The 16,567-nt window shown below is 35.8% G+C and overlaps 1 protein-coding gene across 1 annotated transcript; it reads left to right on the top strand.

Moving 5' to 3' along the window:
- Positions 1 to 713: 713 nt before the first annotated feature.
- LOC131029873 (uncharacterized) lies at positions 714 to 15,723 on the top strand. Its single transcript, XM_057960526.2, has 2 exons — positions 714 to 945; positions 15,446 to 15,723. Exons 1-2 carry the CDS (start codon positions 714 to 716, stop codon positions 15,721 to 15,723), a joined length of 510 nt encoding a protein of 169 aa, XP_057816509.2.
- The last annotated feature ends 844 nt before the right edge of the window (positions 15,724 to 16,567 follow it).

Raw genomic sequence — 16,567 nt, 5'->3', positions numbered from 1 at the left:
ATCCAAATAAATCCACATAAGCAATTATCAGAATTCTCATAATTTTTGTCCACACATAAAACATACATCTTAATTCTATCATCATAATAAAGTCCTACAAATCCAATAATGACATACATCATCTCCAATGTATCCTATTCTAGAATCATATAGAGTTCTATATCATAAAGCATATAAATAAAGCATCAACATTCATCAATGTTATCCAATCATGGAATCATATAAGTTCTACATCCAGACATAGCTGACATATGTTAAATCAAGATTATCCAATCAATGGATCTTTTAGGATTTCAAATTCATAACACATCAAAATGTACACCACAAGGTGCAGTAACTCTATAAATTGGTTCAATTACTTTTCTCACCAATCTATTTGTCTAACACAGTCCATTCTATTGAATTATGAAGCATTTATTAATAGGGTCAAACATGGTCAACTAAGTAAATCAAAGCTTGGTTTGGGGAAGGCCTTACAGTTTCAGTGATAAAAAAATTGTGATGATCAATTATAGAGGTATATGAAGGGTGTCCTGAGGCATTTCAAAGGTTGGTTCGATTCAAACAAAAAAAAATTTAGTCGGGTCCATCTTGGGGCCCGATCTGGCTCATGCCCTTGCAGTGTTAATTTTAAAGGCAAAGTGTTCTTCATGCATGCTAATGCATATCAGCACCAGCTCAGTCCACATTATGATCCCTTATCTCTTGTTACAATGGTGAAGGAAGTAGGGTACCATGATATTCTAGGAGTGGAGCCCGATGTTCTTGCTTCTGAGATTAAGAAAGCTTATTATATTAAGGCAAGGCAAGTGCACCCAGACAAGAATCCCAATGACTCTCAAGAAGTACATAATTTTCAAATGCATGGAGAAGGCTTTAAGAACCTTCAGGAAAATGGGATGGGCAGGTGTATTGCCGAATCCTCCCTGCCATGGCGTGGTATAGGTAAGGGTTTAAAAAAAAAAAACTATTAAGCAAATGCACTTGGAACGTGAAGGCAACATCCTCCCCTCATGTGCCTCTCTAGTATTCTCCCTACAGATGGCATGGAAACTAAAAAGGCCAAAGAAACATCCAGCAAATACTTTCCTTGTTCAATCATATACTCCTCCCTCTATGGTGCACATGAGGTGGAGTATGGAAAGGTTTTAGAAAACTATTAGCAAATCCAATCGGTAGGCATAAAGATCCATAACCCTTGCCAACATCCTTCCTATGTGGTATGGGTAAAGGGAATTATAAACCTTCAGGCAAATGTGATTGGCAGGTGCATTGCCAAATCATTCTCCTTCCTGCCACGCATGGTGTTGAAGAGGCATTAGAAATTTTTAAACAAATTCAATGAACGGGTGAAAAGACTATAAACTTTCAAGCAAATGCAAACGCCAGGAATAAAGCATTTATCCCACATTGGTTGTGGGGAGGGAATATTTTGTATTGAAATACAAAGCCACACACATCTATAGTGTCAAGAGCTTGAAGGCTTTTGGCAAGTGGAAGTTCAATGCCCAATGGACCCCATGCACATGCACGCATCTCTAGGCACCCAAATTTTACAACAAAATGGAGATTAAAGGTTGAGAAGGTTGAAGATGATACAACAGTGGTCGCTAATCCATGATGGGAAGTTGCTCGCTAGTTACCCATCATGACTTGGCGATAAGGCAAGCCCAGGTCCAGTGGCAGGTTTAGCTCAAGGTGAGGTGGCAGTCAGGTGGCAGGTTAGGTGGCGCCCATGTGGGTTCCATATGAATTAGATTGTGACACGTGGCACAGATGGATGCACAACAAAGGTTAAAAATCAAAATTAAATGTATAGTTCCAACTATAGTGAAAAATGCAAAGATTTAAATGATTGGTCTGCATTCAAGATTAATGATTGAGGGGTTATTTTTTACCCAAATATACAAGTGTTATATGTCGTTGGAAATCTCTCGAAGTGAGGAATTCATTTCTATAATAAGTTTCAACACATGTCAAATATTCTGAGAGAAGTTTACATGGGGACGATGCAAAGAATATTTTCACTTGGAGAAAGAGGACACTTGGCAATTTATGATGCAGATCTGATCTTTTTCCCTCTTCTTTATATTCTCAGTTCTTCTCATTTGTAGGGGTTCCAAAATTTTTGTGAGAAGGCTCCATAATCTTGGTTTCCAATTTTGAGTTTTTCTTCCAAGTTTGTGTTAGGTCCCAAAGGCAACTGAGAGGGGGGGGGGTGAATCAGTTGTCTAATAAATTCAAAACAAAAACAACTTAATGTTCAATGCCAGTAAACTAGTCTTTTATACTGATAGATAGTTTATCAGTTAATTGCAATACCGGTAAGGATTAATGCATGAAATAAAAAAGACAAAGTCATCCACAGCACATAACACCAATATTTGTACGTGGAAACCCTATAAGGGAAAAAACCACGGTGGGAAATCTTACCCACAATCAGATGATACTACTGCAGATAGTAAGTGTATACAAATGGGGTTTGCACATGTAGAAAGGCCAAGCACCTAGAGCTCACTGCTCAAACAAAAAATAGGAGTCACACTGACTACAATTGGATGGTTAAATCCAATAAGGATGTATTGCTCAAAATAGCATCTTCATATGCTGGATTCAGTACCGGTGTAGTTCTGATATGCTTTCACAAAAACCTTGCTTCACCTTCAAATGGTGTCTGCATATATAGCTCTACTTATTCTCGCATATACCTTCACACAATCCTTTTTCGCATTCAACATTCAATCTTACAAATAAGATCTTACATTTATATCATAACCTAGGACCAATTTTAGTAGGTCGACTCTAAAGGATATTACAATAAAATCAATTTACAAATAAATTAATGCCCAATGCAATAACCGATTCAACATGTCGACTTAATGCATTTACAACAATAATAAATCATCTCCATAGCATACCATGCTGATTTGGAAAAGATAAACCTGCCAGTGTATAACCTGGACCTATTTTCCGGTAATAACAAATATGCCAATACGAATATGCCAATAAAAAAATCTTAAAGACAAAGTGTCCAAATGATGTCTTTGACATAACCAAGTGTTTTCCATGTCATTCCAAGTGTCGGTGATCATTATATCCTGCCGGTGTACCAGATACCAGTGACTGTGCATGATTCATTTGCTTGCCGGTGAATGTTGTTGATTCTCCAAAGTGCCAGAGTTGATAAGGTTTAGTAGGTGTTGACATCAATGAAAAAACCATACCAAAATACCAACAGTTTGTACAGTGTAGTGCTTTCTTTCAGTAATGGAGTATGATTCTTGTTGTAGGTGTTTCTAGTTGCAGGTTCCTATGTATGTAAGGCATACATAAATTCACATAGAATTATCTCTGAGATGTGTTTTCATTTTATTCAAAACAGATTCTCAAGGAGGATCAAGTTTGTCAATAACATTTGTGTCTGTGAGTGTAATGCTTGTTTGTAGGTATTCTTCAAGGAATAATTTAAACTCTGTAAGCAAAAATTAATAAAATGGGGCTCATATTTTGGATTTGATATTTCTGTGAATGAGATGAGTAATACATTTATGTAAGGCATTAATGGAGGAATATTTAATGATGAAGATGGATTTACAATATAGGTTTTTCATTTAGAGTTTGATGTATGACTCCATGCCCTTGGATAAGGCACTGGTCTTGCAGATTCTGGGGATTCTCAAAGATTTTTAAAAATCAAATATCCATTTACTTTTATGTTTGCAGTTATAGTTGGTTCCACCTATCTCATGCTCCAATTTAGTTGAGATGTCAATGTAGATCTAGCCCATCCGCAATAACCTCCTTGTTGTTGAGCCTTTTGAGATTCATCTGCTTTCTGTTGATGTTGTCTTGTGTGTAATAGGTTTGATTCAATGCATCAAAGGTACACCCACCTAGGTTTGCAGAGCCTCAAGAGTAGAAGGATTTAGATCCTTGTCATGTTGTCCAAGTCCTAAAGTATTTCATTGATTGAAATTAGCTATTTCATAGATAAATTGCAGGTGAACTTGGGTAACTCATTTTTGAGAACAACACTACCTACCATTAAATGTTATTGGTTGTGAATGTATTGTGGAAATAAAATATAATATATGATGGGTAGGTAATTTTTATATTATTTTGGATTATTTTGATTAGTTCTCATGGAGGATAGGGTTTTAGAATTTTGAATGGTTTTTATTTTGTTTTTTGAGCTTGTTCTCGGGTTGAATTTTGAAGGGACTTTGCATTTTCAGCATTTTATATAGTTGTGTTGCTAAATATTATTTTGTGTTTTCTCTATGTTTGTCATTCTCGGTTCTGCAAGTATTCCTTTCTTTGTAAATATTTTCTTTGGATGAGCCATGTGGTTTGGCTGAGAGTGTATTAAGTGTCCCTATGTGAGTGTGAAGCTCTGGTGAAGGTTACTTTTGGTTGTAATGAAGTTTATGTGAGTTTCTGAGTCTTTTCAGTATCTTGTCATGAATGCAAATTCAATCAAATCTTGGTTTATTGTTTATGTTGAATTATTTTGTCTATACCTATTTGTTCCTATGTTCTGGGTGACCTTATGAGTTTTGATTTTGAGCCTTATTATTAGGTATTTGATTTTATTTTCACATCGTAAGTTTTCTGAGTATTCCAAGCAAATGTGCTAGAAACATATATGCATTGAAACCCTACATGTATGCGCTAGCTGGCATAGTGAATGTGATGTTCTATGTTCTATATGTGCTAACTGTTTTACTGTTTTTGCTATATCCTTATAAATGTGTTATTTCCTTTGTTGTATGCATTGTTGGATTTGACAAATGCATTGCAGAAGTGAATATATGTGTTGCAGAGTTTAATAAAAGTGCTACTCTGGTTAGAAAATGCATGAATCTGCCCAGTCTTGGTGTTTTGGTCTATTTTGCTCATTCTGTCTTGTTTTTCTGATTGGGATTTTTGTACCAGAGGCTTGTATTGAGAATTTTTGGCATTTTCCAATTTGGTTCTCTCTTGGATTTGATTTTTTATTAGAGTTTTATGCTTTAGCAAGGTGTTAAGACTTTTCATAGAGGTTTGGTGTTTCTTCACCTTGTTGACATATTATGATCATGGATTTATGTTATGTGCTACTCTAGCAAGTTGATGAGCCTTGCTGTAGAGGTTTATTTTATGCTTATGGCAGATTTTGATTGCCCTTGAGATGGTTTTGATTCACTTTTGGCATTGAGGCTCTTGATCATTATATTGATGGCTATGGTTTGGATGTTGTTGAGCCTCCTCATTGTTATTATTTTTATTTTGGAACATGTCAGGAGGAGTGGAATTCCATGTGATGATCAGGGTCATGAGAGATAGGTGGTGAGTTGATAAGCCTCCCATCTAGATCGCCATGGCACATTGGAAGTTTTCCTTTTTATAAATAAGTGATAACATTAATAACAAAATTAGATGGATTGGGTAATTAGGACTCACCTAATCAAGATAATTAATAGTTGAGACCCAAGTCTTGATCCTAGGGAGGATGTTTTAGTTTAAGCTTGGGAAGACCACTGCAGTGGTAAGTCAATCTCCCTTGATTCTCTCATAGGTTGAGATGGCTCCACATGTCTATCGGAGTTAAGACCTGAAGGGTTATGTGTCTGTTTTGGGGAGGATGGCATGTGGTGACACTCCACTCCTATATGTGTCCTTATTTGTTATGCTAATGCCTTGTCTATTGTTATGCCGATGGGAGTTTCTATGTGTGGTTGTCATGTGATTGGTTGTTGTGTTGTGTGGTTTTGATACTTGAGTTACGATTCTCCTTGGTATTTTGGTGTCAACTTATGTCTAGAGTGTGTGTTGGGACCTTGTGTCATCTCCTAGTATGGGGGGTGGTTCATTTGGTTCCACATGGTCTGGTGGTAGGTGCCTTTCTACCATTGGGATGTTCTCATTGGATTCTTATGCATGGATGTGGATTCTTCTTCATTGCATCTTATGGATGTTTTTTGTAGAAAATTAATGTAATAAAATTAATGATTCATGTAATATAATTATCTTGTAGTAGTTGTAGATGAAATCATATATTGAAAGAGCTACGCTCGTGATGTGATATACATGTAATTGTAATTGTATTGTAGATGTTGCCTTAGGTCTTGACACATAATTTGTATGATGGATATTGAGATGAATTGAAATTTAATTATCTTTGAAAGAATGAAATTCATGTTAATGGATATGTTGTAGGTTATCTTGTAATGGTTTGTAAAAGGGATTCATGAGTTTGATATCAAGATTGAAGTAGTCACCAATGCAGAGGGACCTCAAAGAGATCAATCCAGACCGGTCAACAAGAGTAAAACAATGAAAACACAAAGATATGATGGAGGCAATGCATAATAATTTTTTTTATTTCATGAAAATTGATTACAACCAACTAATAACAATCGGGTTATAGCATAACTAGCTCACAAGACTGGTAGAACATACATAATAGGTCACAACGGGTACCTTGAATCTTATGATATATCTTCTATGCTCAGTCTAGCTACTTGATTATTTGATTCATTATATTCTAATGCATAATTACATTAATATATATACAATCCAAAGGATCTGGTTTGCCCAAAAAGGGATCAAAACCCGAAGAATAAGACCTAACATGTAAAATCAACAAGGTTGACCTCTGCCAAGAGATTTCTCTAGAAAATCCAAAGGATGAAATGTAGATCATGGGAAAAGGTCAGCCATACACCAAGGAACATTAGAATCAATGCCCAAGGCTCTGCAAGCTTCAGAAGGGGTTCTGGTAGATCACCAAAATAGGTCTAGGCAACCGGTAACAAGAAACTGTCAACCGGTAAAAGGAAATGTCAAGGAAACCGATAGCGATATCTTGCTGAAAAATGATCCAAATGAGATGTGGTCTGGAAATAAGAAAGATGATCAAGTATTTAAGTAGAATCCAACTCCATAGGATCTGGTGAGCCAAAACTAGGACACGTAGAAAGAAATGTTGAAATTGCAAACAGAAAGAAAAACAAAAAGGAAAATGTTTTTGGTTGATGCAAGATTGCTATGAACTAGGGATGCTCATGCATCAGATATCCATGGTTATTAAAAAAGTGAGCCTCTCACTTTGTTGGGGTTAGAGGAAAACCAAGTTGGTCTACCTCTACTTGAGAAATCCAAGATGAATCTTCAACTAGTCTGTCCTTCCACTTCACAAGATACTCCTTATACTATCTACTCTTGGTACTACGCCCAACCCTACTGTCCAATTTTTTTTCAATCTGATATGGTTTCTTCCGGGGTAACTGTTTCTCCAAGTCTGCATTTGCAATACTATCCTCACTGAATTCTGGTTCATGGTACTCATGAAGATATGTAGTGTTAAACATAGGTGAAATATTCAGACTATCCGGTAACTCCACTTCATATGCATTTCTAGGACTAAACTTCCTCAAAATCCTGCAAGGTCCAAACTTCCTCATCTGCAACTTGTTATAAGTTCCAATTAGGAATATCTCTTTTCTCAGATATACCATCACTTCATCGCCAACTTCAAATTCCTTATGTCACATCTTCTCATCTGCCTTCTCCTTATACTTGTTGTTCATGTATTCCAAATGTTTCTTAACCTGAATATGCAAGGCTTCCATGTGATCTACAAAGTCTTCTTCTTCTGAACTTCTTCAGTCTTAACTACTAATATCCCTCAATTCTGATATACCTCTAGGATGCACTCTGGTAACAATCTGAAAAAAGGTGTTCTTTCAATACATCTATTTATTGAATTGTTGTAGGCAAACTTTGCTTGTGCAAGGAACAAATCCCAACTTTCGATTTAATCTCCAACTAAACATCTCAACAAATTTCCCAAACTCTGATTAACTACTTATGTCTATCCATCAGTCTGTGGATGAAAAGTAGAACTGGACTTCAAATCTGTCTTCATCATCTTCCAAAGTGTTCTCCAAAAATAGCCAAAAAACTTAGTGTCTCTGTCTAAAATTATGCTCTTAGGTAATCCATGCAATCTCACCACTTCCTTGAAAAATAGGTCTTCTACATATAATTCATCTGATTTCTTCTTACAATGTATGAAATGAGCCATTTTTGAGAATCTATCCACTATCGCAAATATAGAATCATTCCCTCTCAAAGTTTTAGGCAATCCAAGTACAAAATCCATGCTTATATCCTCCCAAGGTCTTACCAATACTGTCAAAGGTTTAAACAATCCCATATTCTCAATACTACCCTTTGCATCTTCACAAACTCTACAAATTTGCACATATCTCTTAACATCCCTATGAATCTAGGGCCAAAAGTACTGCTCACTCAGCAATGCTACTATTTTGTCAATGCCAAAATGTCTAGCTAATCCTCCACTATGTTTCTCCTTTATCAGATTCTCTCTCATAGAACTCTTAGGTATGAACAATTGAACTCCTCTAAATAACATCCCATCTTGAACAAAGTAATCCAACCACATTCTTCTATCTACTATAACCGGTTCTCTACATGCTTTCAAAGGTTTTGCAAAATCTAGATCATCACCATACAAGGTCTTCAATTCTTCAAATCGTAATATTGTCACTGTCATCTCTGTCAACAAATTCCTTCTCCTACTCAATGCATCAACAACTTTGTAAGATTTTCCACTTCTATGCTTCAACACAAAGGTGTAACTTTGCAAGAACTCTACCCATCTCATATGTCTTTGATTCAAATTACTCTGATTGTTCAAATACTGCAAATCTTGATGATCTATATACAACACAAATTCCTTAGGCAACAGGTAATGTCTCCACTTCTTCAAGGCTTGAACTATGACATGAAAAATCCTAGTCATACATTGAATATCTCCTCTGAGCATCATTTAATTTCTCACTGAAGTAGGCTATTGCTCTCCCTTCTTGACTCAAGACTTCTCCTTTTGTTGTTCCACTTGCATCACAATCCACTTGAAATACTTTATTGAAATTCGGTAAAGCTAACATAGGCTACTCAATCACTTTCTGCTTCAATAGTTCAAAACTTTTGTTTTCTCTAGTGGTCCACTTGAATTCCTTCTGATCTCCCCTCATCATCTCAGTCATAGGGTTACAAACTGAACTAAAATTTTTGATGAACTTCTGGTAAAAACTAGCCAATCCATGAAATGATCTTACCTCTCCAATGCTTTTTGTTGTAGGCCACTCAACAATTGCTTTCACTTTCTTAGGGTCCATCTTCAAACCATCCTCAGCTATCACAATTCCCAAATAGACTAACTCATCCTTCATGAAATTACATTTCTTGATATTTATCAACACATTTTCTTCTCTCAACCTCTCATTCATCAGCCTCATGAAAGTACTCGATGCATTAGTTAACCCAAAAGGTATCACCAATCATTCATACAATCCTTCATTTGTCTTAAATATTGTCTTCCACTCATCTCCTTCTCTGATCTTGATCTAATGATATCTACTCTTCAAATATATCTTTGTAAAGTATTTTTCTCCACTCAAATAGTCCATTATGTCATCCATCCTAAGCAAAGGAAACTGGTATTTCACTGTGATCTTGTTTATTACTCTAGAATTAGTACGCATTCTCCACTCCATTCTTCTTAGGTGTTAATACTGTTGGTACTGCACAAGGGCTCAAACTTTCCTTAATCAAACCTTTCTCCAACAGCTCTTGCACTTGTCTATTCAGCTCTTCATTTTCTATTATTGTCATATGGTGTGCACCCTTGTTAGGAAAACTAGCTCTGGGAACTAAGTCCATGCAGTGACTAATACTTCTCACAGGTGGCAATCCATCAGGTACATTATTTGAAATGATGTCTTCATATTCTGTCAGCAATTCTTTTATCTCTTCCAGTTGTTCTCCTTCTGGTTCTGGTTTCTCAATCTTCTTAGGAATTAAGGAAAAACACACATTCTCATGTCTCAATCAATTCAAGAATTTCCTTCCATCTACCAAACAGATTCTAGCATTCGTACATACTTCATTATTCAAGGGTTCCTCCAAAGGCAACAAGGTTTGCTTCATCCCATTGGCCACAATAGTGTATGTATTCTTCCTCCCATCATGTACTACCTGTCTATCAAACTACCAAGGTCTACCCAACAAAAGATGACAAATATCCAGAGGCATATTATCACACAAGACTTCATAATGATAATTCCCAATTTTCAATTTCACCAAACATTGCTCACTTACTAACAACTTATGTTCATCCTGAATCCATGCTATCTGATAAGGTTAGGGTGTTTCAATCTCTCCAAATTCAACTTATTTACCATCTCTTCTGAAACAAGATTATTTGAACTACCACTATCAATAACAACTTTATAACACTTACCGGATACCTTACATATGGTCTTGAACAAATTTTTCCTCTGCAAGGGCTCTTCATCTCCTCTGGTGTGACACAAAGCTCTCCTCATCATCAAGAGTTCTCCATCTTCTAGTTTATTGTCTAATCTGGTGGGGTTTTATTCCACCACTACTGCTCTTCCAGCATTCTCTGTCTTCTTACACTCAAAAGCACAATGTCCTTCTCCTCCACACTTCTAGGAAGTTCCTCTAAATTTTTTCTTGTCTTGTCTTCCAAAATTCTCTTTTTGGTAACCATCTGGTTCTCTCCTCTGGTAGAAATTTCTATCATCCTTCTGATATGAATTACCTTCTTTATTTACTTCCTTGTCCTTGTTCTAATTTGTATAGGTTCCTCTACCTTTGGTATATCCTTTTCCTCCTTGAAATCTTCCTTCAGTAAACCTTCCACCTTTGCCTCTATGCCTCTGCTCATGTCTTTTGTTTAACTTCTCTTCTGCCTTTAGGATATACTGGTAAGCTTCTTCAACACTCTCCAATTTGATCAAACTGAGTTCATCTTGTATAGACATCCGCAATCCATTAAAATATCTTGTAACTTGTTCAACTTTATCATCAACATGTCCAGATTTTATATTCAACTTGTAAAATGCTTCGGTGTATTCTTTCACACTAGATTCCTTCTGTCTCAAATTTTTCAACTTCCAGAATAGATCCACTTGATAATTTGCCAACACAAACTTTGATTTCAAGTTAGCAATCATCTGATCCCATGTCTTAATCTTCTCTTACCTCTTCTCTGTCTATCAACTTGCAAATGCTCCCACTAAAGAGATGCATGACCTTTCAACCGAGTATAGGCATATTTCACCTTCCTCTCTTTTGCAGTGTTTTCAAAATCAAAATACTTTCCATCTCTTAGATCCAACCCATCAATTCATATGAATCTAACTTCTCATCATATTCTGGTGGGGTAAAATGAGGTTTAGTATTCACCCAACTCAAAACCCTCAAAAACCTTTTCTCATCTAGATCAAACACCGGTGGGTTTACTTGTTATGTCAGGGCTTCTTCTCCTTCATCTTCACTTACATCTTCATTATGTTAGCCTCTTCTCTAGGTTGTCTCCATGACTTTCAATCGGGTTGCTATACCTTGCAAAATTTCCATCACAACAGGGTTTGCATTCCCATGCACTCCACCATTCCTAGCTCCTCTGTAGCTGCATGTCAAATACACAGTCCACCACCCTACAACAAAAAAAATTAGGACACATAGCCTCCAGAATGAAACTTCGCTCTGATACCACATGAAGTAGTCATCGGTGAGGAGGGACCTCAAAGAGATCAATCCGGACAAGTCAGAAAGAGTAACACAACAGAAACACAACGACATGATGGAGGCAATGTAGAACAAATTGTTTTATTTCATAAAAATTGATTACAACCAACTGGTAACAATCGGGTTACAGCATAATCGACTCACAAGCCTGGTAGAACATACATAATAGGTCACAATTGGGACCTTTAATCTTAAGATCTATCTTCTACGCTCAGTCTAGCTACTTGATTCTTTGATTAATTACATTCTAATGCACAATTATAAATATATATACAATCCAAAGGATCCGGTTAGCCCAAAAAGGGATCAAAACCCAAATAACAAGACCTAACATCTAAAATCAACAAGGTTGGCCTTTGCCAAGAGATTCCTCTAGAAAATGCAAAGGATGAAATGTAGATCATGGGAAAAGGTCGGCCACATGCCAAGGAACATCAGAATCAATGACCAAGGCTCCACAAGCTTCGGAAGGGGTTCTAATAGATCACCAAAATAGGTCTAGGCAATCGGTAACAAGAAACTATCAACCGGTAACAGGAAACTGTCAAGGAAATTGATAGTGATATCTTGCTAAAAAAAGATCTGAATGCGACGTGGTCTGGAAATAAGAAAGATGATCAAGTCTTCAAGTATAATCCAACTCCATAGGATCCAGTGAGCCAAAAATGGGACACACAAAAAGAAATGTTGAAACTGCAAATAGAAAGAAAAACAGAAAGGAAAATGTTTTTGGTTGATGCAAGATTGCTATGAACCGGGGATGCTCCTGCATCAAAGATCATGTAATAGGAATTTACGTTCTTGTTTAAGATAGAAAAGGATAGGAAATCAGATATGGTAATTAAGATGATATGGTAAATGTAGCTATGTAGCTTGCATTTAGTGGATATAAGTATTAGGGCTCTTAGCAAGATTAAATCTTTATATTCTATAATGGATTGTAATAATTATGTTGTAATAGGATTATCTTTGAGTATGGATGTAAATGAAAATATTGAATGGCTGATGTTCTTGATACATGGATATTTCTAGATTGTAAGAATGAATGGGTAGTTGGTAAGATGAATAGGTAACCTTAAGGAAATTATTTAGATTATTTTAGTTAATGTGGAATGAGGTTACGACTCTATTAATAGAATAAGACATGGGTGCATCTCAAAGTATCTGAATATTGCTTAGTTATTGGAAATAATGTAATGGAATCTTTTGTTATGTGTTTATCATTACATGTATGTTATGATTGATAGATGATCTTGTAGATTAAAAGTGGAAAATAACCTACATAAGTAGGATTGTTGTAGTGTAGGAATTGCAGCTGATAAATGATATTGTGTAGGCGATAATGGAATTTGTATTTATGGTTGTATTAGAAAGAAAAAGGCATCACGTATAGAATTTAAGAATTTGTTTAATGAAGGACTTTATAATTATTACATCATGCATTTAGGAATCATGTTAAATGGATATGATCATGATAGGATTATGGAATCAAGTATAGGTACGAGAGTGTTAGATATGAAAGGAAATTATGTTTATGCATTATGTAATGAATAATCATGGTATATGTATGATGATCATGCTAGTAGAAGAAAGGTTAAGGGTTTAGGCACATTTGGATTTGAAGCATAAAATGAACATAAGGAAAAAGGGATTGGTCTTGCATTGAAAAGAGTGGCATATCATATTAGATAAATGGGTAAGTAGGTTGAATACCATGAAGGGTATAAGTAATTGAGTTTCATGTAATACTAAGTGTATTGCATATGTGCATGAATAATACTTAAGGATGTTAAGAGTCATAATGGAAATGGTTAGATTGTTATTTCTTGTGATGGTAGTAAGTAGTGACGTTGAGATACCCTAGGGAGAGGGTATTAATGATTTATTATGTTTAATTCCACTTGCGTAATTGATTTATGAGTGTATGTGATATGTTTCATGTTCAAGTTCATAATGATTATGAGTTAATTTATGTTAATTTATATTTCATAGATGATGTTATGTGTTGCATTAGATGTTATTTTAAGAAAAAACTATCCCCATTAGTATGTTAGTTTTCTTTATTTTCTCTAGGGCATTTTGGCGGGCATTACATTTGGTATCAAAGTGAGTGTTGCAAACACTGGGATCTCTGGTTAAGGTTGTTACTCTTAGTCTTGTATGGTGTTCTCTAATGTTCTCTTGACTTGAATTGTACTTAGAGATTTAAGATGTTTGTGCATTGTGTTATTTCTCTCTACCCCTCTCTAGAAAACATATTTATGTGTAACATGTGTGCTTTTCTTGAATTTGACTAGCAAAGTATCAATGATTATGAGATAGAGATAGTGAATGTCATCTTAACTAATGTTATGATTATAATAATAAATTTCTATGTTAGAATAATATATATAAATTTCTTCAATAGTATAGAAGCTGAATTGTATTATGAAATGCTCTACCCCTCCCTAAAAAATACTCTCTTTCATCTACTTAAACTTTCATAAGATTGCATTACATTAAGATTAACTTGGTGTGTGGATAAATATAATAATAAGTGAATGGAATTAAATGTCCATATGTACTCTCTAGCATATCTGGGGCATTATACCCTTAGAGGTTGTGTAGCGGTTACTCCCTTTTGTGTGACCGATAATGGTCGCCTTGTGATGTAGATTTGGATGTATTGGCCCTGTTGTGTTGATCCATTGGATTTATGTAATTTATTCTTTTATCTATTTTGATCTTTATAGTGGCACTTGTCATGCTTGTTTCTTCTGATTTCGCTAGTTCGTGATTTAAGTTGGATTTGATGATCTTCTTTTTGGATTATTTCCTTCTTCTCTTTCTCTTTTGTTGTTAATTATTGTTTCCAGTGATTTTGGATGTTGAGTGTTGTGGACCCTCATTTTGTGGTGTGTGTAGTCTCTATCATGTTCTCTTCAAATCTCTGATAGTGTGTACAAGAGAGAACAACACAGAGATGTGCACTAGACTTGACAAGAAAATAGATAATGATGAAATTGATTGGGTAGATAAATATATTAATAGGATGGAATATAATGTTAAATTAAAGGATTTAATGAAATGGTAGTAGAAGTGCATTAGTATTGGAGAAAAATGTGATATATGAAATTATAGAATGAAAATGAGTTGTTGATTCCTTGTCTTTAATGAGTTCTTATGTATACATATTGTGTGTAATAAATGAATAGGAGTGCCTTGGATAATTTGAATGAATGATTGCATTGGTTGCAAGATTTATGTCAGGGATTATTTAATAAACTTAGGATGTGTTTATGTGTAGGATGTTGTGCAAAGTTGAAAATATGTCTTTTAAAATGTATATGACCTAATGCTAATTGTGTTTGTTATTATGTATGAATGGCATAAATTATAGGAATGATTACTTATAGATGATAACTCAAGATCCAAAATTATGAATTTGTCTTGCAAAGTGTGATTAAAATGAAGCATAGTAAGAAAATCTTGTTGTCATTCCCTTATTTTGAACTAGGAAATGCTTAAACTGATATGCTTTAATGATGATTGAATCCTTAAATGATAAAGATTAGGTGATTTATTGGTAATGGTAATAAAGGAAAAACTTTAATTTGATTATGTTAAGGAAGTTCTATGTGTTTTCAACTCAACCCTTGCGACTTCCAGGAGTAAGTCAAGTCCATGTTCTTACACTAGGTACTTTGGTTACATATGAACCCATTGTGCTTATTCACACTTAGTATGGGGTAGCCCAACGGTTTATCCCTACTTGTTGTTTTCTTGCATTTAGTTGTTCTAAATTGTAGCTTATAGTTTTCCTTTTCATCTTGGTTAGACAAGATGTCCGTTGGAGATAGAGACCATGGATGTGGTGGTCATTTGGGGACTCAATGGAATCCTTGTTCCAAGGTTGTGGAAGAGGCACGCCATGAGGAGCAGCAACATGTTAGGTATGAGGAAAAAGAGAAAGATGTAGATACAGTTCTAAATTTGATCAATACTCTTCAGGAGCTTTTTGTACAATTGGGAACTAGGAAGGAGGAGCTTCATCATGCTAGACCAGTGGATGGAGTTGTGAATCAAGGAAGAGGAGAGGAAGCAGTGTTCGATTAGGATGCCATTGTAGTAGGACACGTGAGAGATCTTCTTAGGACTCACCCTCCCACTTACAATGGATCAGGCAACAGAATTGAGGCAAAGACTTGTCTCTTGGATTTAGGTAAGTGTTTTGCTATGTACCCATGTAGCAACAATACCAAGGCTAGGTGTGTGATCATGCATCTTCGTGGTAGGACATACTCATGGTGGTGCATGGAGGAGCTAAGGCTTCAGTTGGATGTTATGATGATGACTTGGGAGATGTTCATGGAGAGGTTTTGTTCTTACTTCTTATCATATCTTTGGAGGCAGAGTGAGGTACGTCCAGTTGAGGAGAGATTCGTTCGAGTTTATAGAGTTTCATCAAGAGTGTAATCGAAGAATGATCCAATTTCAGGAGCAGATGCAAGAGGAGTGCAGACGTTGATTGTAGGAATTATTGGGAATTGTGCTCCATTTAAGGGTAGATGTCGCAAACATAGATCGAAGAAGGATAATGAGCATAGTAGGCAGTGTTCTATTCATTTCCATGCCTCACAGTCAACACAAAATTCTCAGTAGAACCTTACCAAGGATGGGTTCTAGCAAGGTGGTACATCTTCAGCGAGTCAAGGTACTAAAAGGAGGAGTTTCTTCATTTGCGGTCAACAAGGACATATTGCTATTCATTATCCTCAGAGGTTTTCGCAGATGTTCGATCAGAAGATAACAGTCGTTGAACCTATATTTTTGGGAACCACAGGTGAAATATGTGATACTTCTTCTTCTTATTGTTTGTATTTAGTATTTTGATTCTTTCTTTTCCCTTGTTGGTGGAGTAGTTCTAGCTTGTTGTGGCTAGCTAGGTGATAGATCCAAG

Source organism: Cryptomeria japonica, chromosome 3, assembly GCF_030272615.1.
Source record: "Cryptomeria japonica chromosome 3, Sugi_1.0, whole genome shotgun sequence".
NCBI classification, from domain to species: Eukaryota; Viridiplantae; Streptophyta; class Pinopsida; order Cupressales; family Cupressaceae; genus Cryptomeria; species Cryptomeria japonica.
This window is presented reverse-complemented; position numbering and strand designations above follow the sequence as displayed.

Coding starts and splice junctions, on each gene's coding strand:
- LOC131029873 (XM_057960526.2), top strand. CDS start 714: ATGGTGAAGGAAGTAGGGTACCATGATATTCTAGGAGTGGAGCCCGAT. Junction 946..15,445: donor CCTGCCATGGCGTGGTATAG/GTAAGGGTTTAA, acceptor CATCTTGGTTAG/ACAAGATGTCCGTTGGAGAT.